This window comes from Enhydra lutris, unplaced genomic scaffold, assembly GCF_002288905.1.
Source record: "Enhydra lutris kenyoni isolate GAN:26980312 unplaced genomic scaffold, ASM228890v2 scaffoldscaffold9, whole genome shotgun sequence".
NCBI classification, from domain to species: Eukaryota; Metazoa; Chordata; class Mammalia; order Carnivora; family Mustelidae; genus Enhydra; species Enhydra lutris.
This window is the reverse complement of record NW_019154093.1, coordinates 3124093-3139399: the sequence shown is the minus strand read 5'-3', so window position 1 is coordinate 3139399 and position 15307 is coordinate 3124093. Positions and strand designations below refer to the sequence as shown.

The 15307-nt window shown below is 40.8% G+C and overlaps 1 protein-coding gene across 10 annotated transcripts in view; it reads left to right on the top strand.

Annotated features, from left to right (window-relative positions):
- The first annotated feature begins 2837 nt into the window (after window positions 1-2837).
- The window catches only part of LOC111143663 (pumilio RNA binding family member 1), a 138967-nt gene continuing 126497 nt past the window's right edge, over window positions 2838-15307 (top strand). For 9 of the 10 annotated variants that reach the window (XM_022497491.1, XM_022497490.1, XM_022497484.1 and 6 more), the window contains exons 1-2: window positions 2838-2939; window positions 7268-7641. In XM_022497491.1, coding sequence (XP_022353199.1) covers window positions 7279-7641 — 363 coding nt within the window. In that variant the 5' untranslated portion in view covers window positions 2838-2939; window positions 7268-7278. The remainder of the gene's footprint in view (window positions 2940-7267; window positions 7642-15307) is intronic. The other variant, XM_022497492.1, reaches the window with a different exon arrangement.

Here is a 15307-nt window from a genome sequence, read left to right as displayed (position 1 = left end):
GGCATGGCTACACTGATATTTGAATCTTTACGGCTGAGTAATGAAAGCTAAAGCTTAAAACTAAGGAGTTGTGAATCTTAGAATGAAATCATGGAGCACACATGTGGTAAGAGTCTGGAAACTTTGTAATTTTGTCATGTCTACTATGTTTCTTCCTCTAACATGCTCTTCTACTATGGCTACTCAGCACGCAGTGTCTTGGCCCCATGGGCCTAAATGTTTTATCTGCTTTATTTCATTTAGTGCCATTATATTAACCTCATGTTTCATGAGAGAAAATGGAGACTTAGGTTAAGTAATTTCTTCTCTGGCTTAGGAGCCGGATCTCTGAACACAATATACTACTTTTCGGGTTCTTGAATTTGAGAGGTGACACTCCCAATGGCTGTTGAATTCATTCATTTAACAAATACTTAGTCAGCAATGACCATACGCCCTGCACTATGTTGGTCTCTGGGGATTCAGAAATGAGTAGAAGACTACAACTACAACAAAACAGTTACATTTATTGAGTGTTAATTCTGTGCTGGGCACTTTGTACATGTTAGTTCATGAAACTATTGTAACCACCTAGTGAGAAGAGTACTGACATCCTTATTTTATGGATGAGTGAACTGAAGGGACCTGCCCAAGGCCACACCACCAGGAAGTGGCAGAGTTCAAGGCATCTAACTTTCGAGTCTTGCCTTCTTTTTCAGAAATGAAAATCTTACTTTTTTATTTCTTAAATAAAAATAACATTCTTTTTAAAAAATAAAAGTAATATATACTGACACAACATGAGTACTGATTTCGCACAAAACTTGCCTCCACGGGTGTTAATAATCATTTAAATTTTTGCCAATAGGGCCGCCTGGGTGGCTCAGTGGGGTAGAGCCTCTGCCTACAGTTCAGGTCATGATCCCAGGGTCCTGGGATTGGGTCCCACATCAGGCTCTCTGCTCAGCAGGGAGCCTGCTCCCCCCCCCGCCCCCGCCCTTCCTCTCTGCCTACTTGTGATCTCTCTCTGTCAAATAAATAAATAAATAAAATCTTAAAAAAATAAATAAAATTTTGTCAGTATATTAATAGAAGAAAATATTTGTATCTCAAAGTTGTGTTTCTTTTATTTTCCCATTTTTTTTTACAGCTTCACTGAGATATATTTCACGTACCGTAAACTTTGCCCATTGAAAGTACATCGTTCAGTGGTTTTTAGTACACAGTATTCTCAGGGTTGTACAACCATGATTACAATCTAACCTTAAAACTTTTTAACACCAGGGAAAGTTAATGGGAAACATACCCATTAACTGTCTTTCCCCATTCCCTTACTCCTCTACGCCTCAGCCCCAGGCTAGTTGTCTTTATGTGTTTACTGGCCACTAGTGATTTTATGTCGTTTATTTTGGATTGCTCTTTTTAACTTTTTAAAAAAATTTTAAAATTTTTATTTTTTTTAAAAGATTTTATTTATTTATTTGACAGAGAGACACAGCAAGAGAGGGAACACAAGCCGGAGGAGCGAGAGAGGGAGAAGCATGTTCCCTGCTGGGCAGGGAGCCCAAGGCGGGGGCTCAATCCCAGGACCCTGGGATCATGACCTGAGCCAAAGGCAGACACTTAACCCACTGAGCCACCCAGGCGCCCCTGGATTACTCTTAAAAAAAAAAAAAAAATTCATTAGAGATGTTCTGTATTTATCATGACGATTAACCATCTACCATGCATATTGCAATATTTTAAAGCTTATTTTCTCATTTGTTCTACTTTGTGACATCTCTACGTGAAAAAGTTTAAATATCTTTCAACTTAAAAAATAACTAATTGATTTTCGTTCATTATAAACGTTTTTCCTTCCTCCAGTTATCATAAAGTTTCCTGGCATATCCCCTTCTGGTCTTTTGTAGTATTGGGGTTTGCCTAAGTTTTCCATCCATCTTGGGCTTAGTGGGAGATACAATAGCCATATCTTATCAAATACTACTGATTTTAAAAGTCACTAGCATCAAATGGCCAAATTTCTTTTCCTCTTTGAAGCTGGACAGCATAACAGCAAACACTGGTTGAGTGCTTACAAACACGGTCGGCTTTATGTCTTCGGTTTTGGTTTACGGCTCTGCTACCGCGGTCTTGAAATTCCTTAACGATTTTGAACAAGGGGCCCCACACCTTCATGTTGCACGGAACCCTGAAAATTATGCATTGGTCCCGTTTACAAGTCCCAGGAGGCACTGTACCAAGCGCTGGAGATCTTTAAAAGGAATAAGAAGCCACATTGTTTCACTTAATCTTCACGGCAATTCTGTTGAGTAGCCGTTCTCATTTTCCTCTTCACTCTCTAAATGATGGAGGCAGGAAGATTCAACAAGGCCCCAGAGCCGGAAAGCTGCAGCAAAGGGGTCAGAAGTCTGCACCTGTCCAGCCAGAGCCGAGCGATAAGCAAGAGTCCCTCAGCCCCGCAGGCTGCTGCAATCTGGCGGTGAGGCTGGGAGCGCGCGGGAGCGGGCAGTGCCGCATCTACGGTCCCTCCGGGAGCCGGCGGGGCGTCGCTGTCCGGCCCCGGGCCCTGCTCCCTGCGGCGCGTGGCCTGGCGCCCGCGAGCACCACCCGCACTCCTGTGCCGGCGCGGGACCCCGCCTTCTGCCCGCGACAGCGCGCGCTCGCTTAGCGGGCGGGCACTCGCGCGCGCAGCGGTTGTGTTGCCTGCGAGTTTCCCAAGTTCACACAGGCCCTGGGTTGGCATGGCAACCAGGCAACCTGTTCCAGAGCCGCCTGCCTTCTCCGCACATGCCGCTGCCACCGCCGGAGCCGGGGCCAGAGCCTATCCCAGGATGCACCGCGCCAGCCCCGTCCCCAGTGGGCCGCCATGTTGTCGGAGTGAAAGGTAAGGGGGAGCGAGAGCGCCGGAGAGAGAAGATCGGGGGGCTGAAATCCATCTTCATCCTACCGCTCCGCCCGTGAGTATCCGCACCCCGCCGGCCCCAAACGTTGCTCCGGACCCCTAGCGAGCAGATCGCCCCTTTGTATTGGTGTTTGAGAGCGGTTGTGGGGGTGAGAAGGGCTTTGGAAAAGCCGCCCGGGGCCCTGGCTGAGGCTTCTCACTCGCTGTTCCTCGTACATGTTTTGGAGTCAGCAGCAAGGCCCCTATTGTTATCAAAGGAGGGAGGGGGTGGGGAGCGGGGTCGAAGCGAGGAAAATGCCGGGGGTTTAGGCCCCGGCCCGGGGCATAGACGTGCCTGTCCATTTCTGCTCGGACCCGTTGGAGCCCCCGAAGATTGATGTTGCCATTCGGGTTGCTTTTTTGATGGGTTTGCGAAGCCGCGAGTCTTCTGTGTGGCCATGAAGTGTAATTCTGGGCCACCCTGGATTTCTTCGACTTCTTGAGCTTCCGTGGCAGCGCCGAAGCAGGAGGAACAATAAATCGCTTTAGAAGCAGCCTTGGCCCTTGTCTCCAGGCGAGACCCACCATGGGGGAACTTTGCGAGTCTTAAATGTGAAGAAGTGGCGATCAGGAAGTTTCAGATCGCATTTTAGTCTCCTGGGTGCTTGGGGCCTTTTGTTTCCGTGAGAGCTTGGGTTTTTGGTGGGTTCTTCCTCGTTGAGCCTCCCTGTGCTGGTGAGTGTCCGTCTTAACTCAGAGAGGGGCTCACCCCTCGGTAGTAGGAAAACAGATAGTTTTAGTCCTCGCAGACGTTCTTGGTAAACAGACATCGTTTGTTAGACTTGTCAGTACCACTCCCACGTCAAGTGAGGAATAAGCTCCTGTAACTTTTTTCCTCCACGAGAGCCCCCCCCCCCGTGTCCCCCGACGCGCACTTACACACACACACACACACACACACACACACGAGATACAGCATTAGGGACGGTTTTATCCTCCCCATAACTTGAAGAATTGTTACTCTTCATTGTCTAATTGATTAAAACAACAACAACAACAACAAACACTGTTTTTAGTTGTCCGTACCCAATCCGTTCCCTTTCTATTCTTCCTGGGATGAAGGATAATAAGAGTTTATGGAGGGTTTTGGGGGGTTCTGTTTTGAAGTCAGTTACTTCTGAAACAATAGGTTTATAGCTTTAGCTTTTGTTTGTTTTAAGAAACACCTAAAAACTCACCAAAACAAGACAAGATTTGTGGTCCCCAAAGGGCATTTTGTAAACAAAATAAACATTTTGACTCTTTGCTGATTTTAACTTTATAAAACACCCTTTGGGGCTCTTGATTGTTTATCAGGATCTTTGGGAAATACTCGCTGGATTTTGCACTTTGAATTAGCATTTCGCCTTAGCCACAGTTGAATTCATTTTGTCCAAGGCCACAGCTTTTTGAAGTTGGGTTTGAAGTTTAGTTTGGGTTTGAGTTGAAGTGCTTTAAAGTAAATTTATGACCACAGATTTTTTTTTTCCCCCTCAGTGTGGCAAAAAAATAAACACCTTTTAAACTAAGTATTTTAGTTAAAGAAAGGTGAGTGGTGGAGAGATTAAACTGTATTCCTTTGCTTGAAATAAAATCTATTAGTGATATTGCAAGAAAAACTCTCATATAAACAGCTTGAAAACTTCGGAAGAGTAACTAGAATCAGCACTTATTTCTAGTTGCTTAAAATATTTTTATAATGTGCTCTTTGTCAAAAGTCACATTTCAAATGGTACACATAACTTTTCAGTGGGCTTTGAGAGTTTTCTCTAAAAGGCATCAGCAATTTAAATGTTTTCTGATATTTAAGTGATTTCTTAATTTTTGTGCTGGAGTTGCCAAGATATTACACAACTACCCAAGACACATGTTAATTGCTTAGGTATTTGCTCACTTTCAAACTGTCCCTTCTGCCAGGTTTTCTCTTGTTTGAGAAACTGCCTTGCCTCATTAGGTAAAGCAGGAAGTCTTAGGGCATACAGATAGCTTTACAAAAGCCAATTGTTTTGTTTGAACTTTTTTATGGGAACTCCTCCCCCCTCCCCAACCCCTTGTTTGACTGTAGTAGTGAGAGTTTCAGAGGTAAACCTTTTTCATACGGAAATTATTTGTTAGATAAGTATTGTGGCAAATCTTTTATTTCAGTAAAGATTGCATTTGCTATTTTAGGAATCCTCTTAGGAACTGGTGCTTCATTGCTTTAACTGGTGGTAACTGAATGGCTGGGGTCCCAGCATGGTGACTTTATAGTTACCAAAAAGTTTTATATTGTTTTATTTTGATGAAAAACAAACAAACAAACAAACAAACTTGTGAGTCCTAGAGAAAGCATTTCTTCTATTTTCTAGGTGGGGAACAGGCTCAGAGAGGTTGCTATTTTAGTGGTAAAACTTAGGTTTTGGGACTCCTCGCTTGCTGTAGAACAGACTGTTAAATTGATATTCCCTTGTGGAAGAAAATGAAACTGGCTACTATTGGTAATAAGAGGGCAATGAGTTTGTTTGGTGATGGATAGTAACTAGACTTATTGTGATCATTTCAAGTGTATACAAATATCCAGTCATTATGTTGCACTCATGAAAACTAATACCATGTTATGTGTCAGTTATATGTCCATAAAAAGGGGCAATTAATTCTTTTGAAATTCAAACAGGAGGGTATTAGACTGCTTGGCACTTTGCAGAGACCTATGGTAAACACCGCTATGACTTTTTGGTTTTCGTACGTAAGCATGAACATGAGTCTATTCATGAAATCAGAAACTAGTTGAAAGCTAGGCTACCCACTACCCTAGTAAGATTCTGATGGATTGGAATTGTTAACTGAAACTAGGCATTTCCAAATTAGGCTTTGAATAAATTACAGATTCCATTGTGTCTTCTTCTGGCTTCAAAGCATGAACTGTGAGAAGCAATTCTTTATCAGGAAGCTTAATTCTGTAAAGAAATAACTTAATAGATTTCTCATAAATCTTGTGAATGGGTTTTTGGAATGTTACAGTAGGGCTTGGTGGAGAGAGCAGGCATTGTAGCAGTGGACTATTAAATTGATAGCCTTGAAATTGGACTCCAGTGAGTATGAACAGTTATAGTCTAATAGGTAACTTATTAATTACTTTGTAGCAATTTTAAGAGTACCCACAGGCTGACAAATGTTCTGTATTATGTACAAATGTAGTTTTTGATTTTAAGAAATTTAAATGGTAATGTTTCATAGTAACATTTTAGAGATTCTTTGTTCCAGAGAAGAGTAGTGGGTGCAAGTGAGAGAAACAGTATCTGTGTGTAGCAAGAGGTGGATACAACTAAGCTTAGGTGCAAACAGATTTATTTGTCATGTTTTAAAGATTTTATTTTTTAAGTAATCTTCATACCCAAATTGGAGCTCCAGCCCACAACCCGGAGATCAAGAGTCGCAAGCTCCACAGTCTGAGCCAGCCAGGTGCCCCCAAAACAGATGTTGGTTTGACTCCCTCTTCTACAACTCAGCATGGCCTTTGGCACACCACATAGCCTTAGTATTTTCATTTGTAAAGTAGACTGATAAGATACTACTGTCTGCAATATATTTGCCACACAGTTGTTATTGAGGCATCTTTTTTACAGTGAGGCTTTCTACACTAGTAAAGTGTTTGGATTTGGTTGGTCTCATCCTGTTTATAATGGAATAATGATGTGATTATAGTTGTAAATTATTGGTAAAAATTTCCACCCCCTTGCCCAACAGCGGCTAAAAAAGGTTTAGGCTGAGAACATTCTGTTGCTGTTCTTGGTCAGGGGGCCTTACTGTTCCTTCAAAGAGCATCCTGTGACTGTGTTGGACATTTTAAAGGAGCTTCTCAAGTTTTAGACAGTCTGAGTCATTGCTAATTATATATGGAGTTTGGATTTTTGTTTGGTTTATTGGCTTATGTCTGCTCTATATGTAAAGTGGTATTTCATAGATCTCTTGTGCATTTAAGAAGTATTTGCAAAATTGGCTTAAGGTGCAAATAAGTTGGGTAGAGGAGCCATTGATTGAAGTCCAGTTCTATGTTGTTAGGTTTGGTAACAACATAAGCTTTCCTGAAGTTGCTGTATTAAATTCTGATCTCAGTGCCTTGTCATACTACCTGCCACCAACCAACTACATTTATTTTCCACACCTGCATGTATTCAGCAACTTAAAAATAGAGGTTTTAGTCTGGAAAATTGTGTAAATGCTGTAAAATATTTAGCTGCTTGGTAGAATTGGTTGTAGATGTGGTATTGCAAAAGACACGGGGCTCATATTTTCGTATTGGTATATATCAAGTTATTTTTTTTTCAGGTTATGTTTAAAAAAAAAAACACAAATTTTAAACATTTGTAACCTCTTTGTCCTTAGGTGTTGGTGGAATGAGCGTTGCATGTGTCTTGAAGAGGAAAGCAGTGCTTTGGCAGGACTCTTTCAGCCCCCACCTGAAACATCACCCTCAAGAACCAGCTAATCCCAACATGCCTGTTGTTTTGACATCTGGAACAGGGTCGCAAGCGCAGCCACAACCAGCTGCAAATCAGGCTCTTGCAGCTGGGACACACTCGAGCCCTGTCCCAGGATCGATAGGAGTTGCAGGCCGTTCCCAAGACGACGCTATGGTGGACTACTTCTTTCAGAGGCAGCATGGTGAGCAGCTTGGGGGAGGAGGCAGTGGTGGAGGCGGCTATAATAATAGCAAACATCGATGGCCTACTGGGGATAACATTCATGCAGAACATCAGGTAAAAAAAAGTTCATTATTTCAGCTTTGAAATTCTTTTATAATCTCTGTTCACTTAGGATACGTGCTTTCAATGAATGTCGTTAAAAGCCTAAATTGCTAGCCTAAATTGCTAATTTCATTTGGTCCAAACATAAGAGTTACTTGTTTTAAAGGATAAATGTTGTAATATTGTTATGGGTCATTTATCATTCCGGTGCTAAATAGTAAACCATCAATTCATTTAAGAAAAGTCAAGGTTATTTTAATGTGCATGTGCTACATTTTCACATATGCTTTTTTTTTTTTTTTTAAGATTTTATTTTATTTATTTGAGAGTGAGAGATAGCAAGGGAGAGCATGAGCAATGGGGAGAAGGAGAGGGAGAAGCAGGTTCCTTGCTTAGGGATCATGACCTGAGCAAAAGGCAGATGTTTAACTGACTGAGCCACCCAGGTGCCCCCCATACATACTTTTTAAAGCAAGGATACTTTTTCCGCTTTGGCATATATTCTTTTAAGAACTGTTTGGATTGTTTATAGGCTGCATCCATATTTTCAAAGCCTTTCCTGTTGGGTGTGGGTGACTTTAGTTTTTAAAATGTTATAGTTAAAGGTTACTAGGAAGTTGATAACAAAGTAGCTGCTCGGGTGAAATTTATTTGAAATGGAACTGGTATATTTGATGTTTTGTGTCAGAGAAGAGTGGTTGTGGCTTTTAGGTTTCAACCATCTTTGTCCTCTTGTTCTAAGCACTCCTTTCATTTGGTTAATTTTGATGTGCTTACTCTTACTAATCCAAAACCATAGCTAGAATCACAGCATATTTTACCGAGAAGAGTGTTTTGCCTGCTCTGTGTTTCCTAACTTACTCATAGTGATGAAAGGATTAGAATGTTTTAATCAGGCTATTCTTTGACACAAGGTATAGGTTGAATTTGCAGAGGGTTCATTTCATATTGTTAATGTCTGAGTACCGACTAGCAAAAACAACTGACATCTTTCACTAGGTCTCTGGTGTTTCTGTTCTGCTTCAGAAATAAATCAGGTACGAGCACATTTGCAAATTTGAATTCTCAGTTGTGCTTTCCCTGACCCTTCCAAAAAAGGCAGTGTGTGTGCCATGGTGTTTTACCATAGTAGAAATGAGGAGGTGGTGTTTACTTCTTACTCATGAGATTTATGAGATTTATTGAGCACATTAATTATATGTCTTTAGTTTATTGGAACAATCCTCAACATTAGTGCTGATTGATAAGAACATAGTATGTGTAGGTAGGTGAGGGACACTAAAAAGTTAAGACATACAGGTTTTTTCTTTTCTTTTTTTTTTTTTTTTTTAAGATTTATTTATTTATTTTAGAGTGAGTGAGTGGTGGGGGCAGTGCATGGGAAGGGGGGAGAGAATCCTAAACAGATTCCATGCCAACTGCAGAGCCTGTTGTGGTGCTTGATCTCATGACTCTGACCGAGATCGTAACCTGAGTTGTAACCAAGACCTGGACACTTAACTGACTGTACCACCTAAGTGCCTCTAGAGGGCTTCGTCTGCACTTAGGGCACATTCTTTTTTGTTTATTTAAAGATTTTATTTATTTTTTTTAGAGCATAAGTTGGGGGAGGGGAAGAGGGAGAGAAAGAATCTCAAGCAGACTACTTGCTGAGAATGGAGCCCAACACAGGGCTTGATCTCACAACCCGGACATGACCTGAGCTGAAATCTGGAGTCCGATGCTTAACTGACAGTCACATACATGCCCTAGGGCACTTTTTATCTTTAAGGCACTGTATTTCTTTCCTGTTTTCCTGGAGTCTTGGAGTGGGAATCAGATTTTATTCACCTCAGTATCCCATTCCCTGGAATTTGGCATATAATAGAGCTTCAGAGGAAATCTGTTAAACACGAGTCCCTAATCCTTTGGCTTCAAAATAAAATTGGAGAAAAAGGATATTGTCACAAAGAGAAGGGCCTTGAATGCCAAGGCTGAGATTTATTAATTCAATAGGCTGCAGGGTTTTTGAATGTGTATGGCTTTTATCCAGGGGTGTTTGGGAAGATTGAGTTGGCAGTGAGAGATTGGAGTGGGTGAGGCTTGATATGAGCAATGAAATAAGTTATGGGACTGAGAAATACAGAGTTTGTGAATTAGAAATTCACAATCAAGGTGCTCACCTGTCCTGGGCGAGGTGGGAGAATCAAACTCTGGGTCAGTTTTGGCAGAGCTCTAAGATCTAGAATCTGGTTGTGCTGTGCAAGTTAGCAAGTGTTTATTGAAGGCTTAGTCTGGGTTGTGTCGTATGCTGAGCTTTATTTTAAGGAACCACATCTGACTTGTTGAGCAGTTTTATTTGGGTCAGTTAGCAAACTGGAGTTACTGTTAAACGGTGAAACCTGTTCCATATCCAGGGGCCTAAACCAGTGAACCGACTTGGAATTGGCACTCATCACAAAACAGTTCTGTGGGGCCAGACACATGATATAATGAAGAGTGTTAGAGAAACTCAGGGTATTTGCTGTGTTGCAGATACGGGCCACACACAGATTACCTCTTCTGAGTCATTATAGTGTATTATAATTTACTGGGTTTGGTGTTGATCTCATCTCTTGGTCTGAACTGTTCCAGGGCAGAGACTGTTGTGTTTTTCATGCCCCTTTGTCAGGTGATGTCTGTAATTTTTGTGTTGATTGAATGAGGACCTTAAATTCTTCAGATTTGTACTCGGGTAAAGTGGGAGATCTTACAGCTCAGCTGTCCTGTGGGGAAACACAGGGTAACAGGTGAGGCAGAGGTGAGTGTAGCATAATTGAAGAGTGGAGGGGCCTATCTTTAAGCAGAGAATCACTGCCCTCATCAGCCATTGTTACTGATTGGAGGAATAAAAAGGTGTTTGATCTGTCAAATGGGAACCACTGATGGGGGTAGAAACATTTATATTTTAGGCACTGGGCTATATTTCCTGTACTTAAGTCTCAGAACAATGCCATGGGGGAGTTAATATCCTTTTTGAGAGAGTAGAAACTGAAGCTTAGTTGCCATTTAGAATCTGGTTTTGAAATCAGGTCTTTGTGAGTCCAGTTCCCATGCTCTCTCTGTATTTCTGGTCCCCCTCCCCCAATAGTTTCAGCCTTAAAAACTAAACCAAAACAAACAAAGTGACTGCAGCAAAGTAGCACAATCCGAGGTCAGAGAATTGCCATAATTTTGCTTGAATTTTACAGATGATAAACTTAATAATACAGAGAGGAATATAAATAATGTTGACTTTTCTCCTAGAATTTCAAGAGTGTCTTTTCCACAGAAGCAGCAATGCAAAAGTCCATTTTTTCTCTAGATTTGTTTTTATTTACATGTGTATTCTATGTAGTAATTGTGAGAAACTTATATCAGACTGAATTAATATAAAGTGATCTACTTGCCATACTTGCCAGTGCATTCTGCCATAACCCTTGGGCTGTTAATTCCTCTTTGGTGGGCTTATTTCCTTAGCTGCTGCTGCTGCTTTTTTTTTTTTTTAAGGCCTTTTGGCATGGTGGAACAAACTTGATTGAATTGGTAGAATGCTTTTAGCAGTGAACTGGTGAAGTAAAGAATATCACAGGCTGTGATGCCAGCCGGCAGTGTTGGAGGGAAGGAAACTATTTATTATTCCAAGTACCTTAGAGCCGATTCTCTCATTATTACTCTTGTTTATGAACAATCAGTTTTTTACAATTAAAAAAACTTTTTTTCACCTTTTGAAATTAGGATTTTCCTGCCTGATGTAGAAATTCTCTTAGTGTCTGAGTTTTCCCTTCTTTTAATAGTGAGCTCTTTAAACTGTGCCTAAATGTGTGTGTGTGTGTGTGTGTGTGTGCGCGCACGTGTATATGTATACACACACATAAATATACATGTCTTTTTTAAATATATGAATTTTATTTTGAAATATAAACCTTAAGGGATAATCAGCATGAGGCTTTTTAATTAAGAGCTTGAGAACATGTGTTGAGGTGATAGGTACTACTTTAAAAATCTTATAAGCTTTATTTACAATTTAAAATAATTTAATTTTAAATATTTTAAAATTTAAAATAAAATTTAAGTTTAAGGGGCGCCTGGGTGGCTCAATGGGTTAAAGCCTCTGCCTTAGGCTCAGGTCATGGTCCCAAGGTCCTGGGATCGTGCCCCGCATCAGGGCTTTCTGCTCAGTGGGGAGCCTGCCTCCCCCCTCTCTCTGTCTGCCTCTCTGCCTACTTGAGATCTCTCTCCGTCAAATAAATAAATAAAATCTTAAAAAAATTAAGTTTAAAATTAAACTTTTTATTTTAAGATTTTTTGTTTATTCAAAAGAGTTTGAGAGTGAAAGAGAAAGAGGATAAGTTGGGGGAGAGGCAGACTCCCTGCTGAGCAGGGAGCCTGATATGGGGCTCAATCCGAGAGCCCCCAAGATCATGACCTGAGCTAAAGACAGATGCTTAACAGACTGAGCTGACCCAGGTGCCTCAGGTGTCACTTCTTTTAATACTTAAAATTACTGTATTTGGCATACTTAGAAACTTCAGAGCCTCATTTTTGGGCCGAGTTGAATGAAGTCTTTGGAGGGGAGTGAGGGAAAGAAGTCTCATGAATTTTGTATTTTTGGCCCGTAAAACTTATACATGGTAAACAAGACGTCTTTTTTAAAAATCTTGCCTACAAAAAAATTTGTGTATTTATTTGTTTTTTGTGTGTGTACTTGTTTTAACAGTAATTTTTATAACCTGAGAACTTTTATTTTGAATAGCATTAAAGGTTTCATCATGCAAAACCCAAGGTCAAGTCTTTGATTTGTTGGATTATTTTATTCTCTTATTGTGAAATCTGTTTTCTCTGTAAACTGCTGTGAGATAAAGTGGGTGATGAAATAGGGAAAATTTTTTGGGGTTGACCAATTGAACTATGTGGCCTCTGTTCTGGTTTTTAAGGAGCAGGGATAGGTAGCTCTGCTTTGGTGAAAGGAAATTTAGAGGGCAACCTCACAGATCTTTTTCACTTTTGCTAGTAGTCTGTTGGTTCTAGGATAGATGAGTATCCACCATGGGTTGATAGCCAGTGGTAGATAATTCTAGATAGCCAGGCAAAAGTCAGTGAATAAACCTTCTTTTTGATTCTTTGTACCCCCATTTTCTTTCACTTGGTGGTTTCATCTTTTAATGGTATCTTGACACCTGCCCTTGATAATGGCTGTGGTTACTCTCCAGTGGCTGTGAGTTAGTCCTTACATTTGTAATTATTAAATACTGTGTTAAACTGGGAGGGAGCTCAAGTATCCAGGTATTCCCCATACTGACAATCTTGTCATTCTCTGGAGGTTCTTCTCTGTTGTCCCTGCTGAATCATTGTGTTAGACTGGGAGCCTCTTGGCATCCTGGGTAGAGTGCTTATTGGTTAACATTGTACTTTAAAGCTGACCAGTCTGCGCGGCCATATTTTGTTTTGTGCCAGTACTCCTGGAGCCTTTTTCATTATATTTGGAGTTCACAAAGACTTAATGTTATGTACCTAACTTGGTCAGAAGCATCATCAGCAGGCTTTCTTTGACTATAACTTTTAGAATTGTTTTCCATTTTTAAGAATTAGGTTCCAGTGTTTAAAAAAAACCGCATTCAGTCAGACGCTCTTCTCTGATACTACGTGTGGTGCTTGATTGTATGTGCCCCCAGATGGCAGCTTGCCAAGGTTTAGGACACATCTTTACTTTGTTTCGGAAGATGTTTGGTGTGGAGTTAGGAATTGTAGGATAGGTGGAAATGAGATGTATCAATGGGAAAATAAGGGTATGTCAGGAAAATGAAGGGAGTAAATTTAGAATTTATAAATATGTACTAGTGGGGTGGATTACAGAATTTGTTCTCAGATTCCCTGTGGCCAAAGAAGGGGGAAATGTCATGAATTACGAGATTCTTTTCTTTTTTTTTTTTTAAGTTTTTTTTATAATAAGATTTTTACAGAAAAACAGCAGTTACTTAGGAAGAGCTGTGTTTTAGCTTTCAGTTATGGATGTGTTTGAAGTGCTTTATAAGGAAAGTAATATGATGGTACTGTTTCTCAGCACACTTCTCTATACTTGGAGAAGAGACACACATCTTTTGTGCTTGGGTGTGTCTCGGCAATAGCATTTGCTGAATACTTTGTACAGCCTGAGCCTGATTACAGAATTATGCTTCCTCATGTTGTGGAAAAAATACTTGGAAAAAAAGTTCTAACACTTCCTTAGAATCTATCCATCCTTGGGAAATGTCTTAACATTCAGAGAGAAACATAGGACTGTCAACACAGTACTAGGAGAGTAGTTAGCGCTGAGGATAGGATAAATAATAGTTATTTTATTTTTTTAAATTTTTAAATTTTTTTTTAATTTGTTAAAGATTTTATTTATTTATTTGACAGACAGACATGACCAGTAGGCAGAGAGGCAGGCAGGGAAGGGGGTGGGGGGAAGCAGGCTCACCGCCAAGAAGAGAGCCCGGTGCGGGGCTCAATCCTAGGACCCTGGGATCATGACCCGAGCTGAAGGCAGAGGCTTAACCCATTGAGCCACCCAGGCGCCCCAATAGTTATTTTATTTTTTGGTTGAGGGATTTCTGGCCCTCTTTGCTCTATTTTTTACATTCAGTTTCTTCATTTTCTGGATACAGTAAGGAGATGTAATGAGAGAATGGCTTCTGCTCATTGGAATGCTCTGGCAGTTTGCACCCTGCCTACCACTATAGCATGGAGTGATGGGCAGTGATCAGCATTAGGTTGGGGAGTTTAATTTGGAAATCTGACTGAAGAACTTGGGCCTAAAGGGTGTACATGGCATTGGTGATAAAATTGTAGTTTTAAAATTGTAGCAGAGGAATGCTTTTCTGTATTTTTTTCATGTGATAATGTTAGAGAACTCTTGGTTTTAAAGTGACTTATAATGGTTTCAGAAGATTTAGCAGATGTGGATTTGTCTCTTTATATCCTTTAGTAAGTGCTCTTTTATGGTTAAAATACCGTTCGTAGTGTTCTTATGAACCTCAGTAGGAAAATTCTTAGGTTTGTGGATGTCGAAGACCCTAAAAATTTTTTAAATAATTGCTTTATTGATACATAATTAATCCATTTAAAGTGTATAATTCGGGGCACCTGGGTGGCTCAGTGGGTTAAGCCTCTGCCTTCGGCTCAGGTCATGATCTCAGGGTCCTGGGATTGAGCCCCACATTGGGCTCTCTTCTTGGCGGTGAGCCTGCTTCCTCCCCACCCCCTTCGCGGCCTGCCTCTCTGCCTGCTTATGATCCCTCTCTCTCTGTCAAATAAATAAATAAAATCCTTAAAAAAAAAAAGTGTACAATTCAGTTGTTTTTTATTATATTCACAGAGTTGTCCAGCCATCATCATAGTCAGTTTTAGAATATTTTCATCACCCTGCAAAGAATATACCCGGTAGCATTTATTATTATTTTTTAAAGGTTTTATTTATTTTTTGAGAAAGAACATGTGTGTGCACAAGTATGAGAGAGCATGAGCAAGGAAGGGAGCAAAGGGAGAGTTTCTCCAGCCTAGTCTGTGCTCAGCGTGAGCCCCTGCATGGGGCTGGATGTCATCACCCAGAGATTATGACCGAAGCCGAAATTGGCAGTCGGACGCTTAACCACCTGAGCCGCCCAGGCACCTGAGTAGCATTCACGTTTTAGTCCTC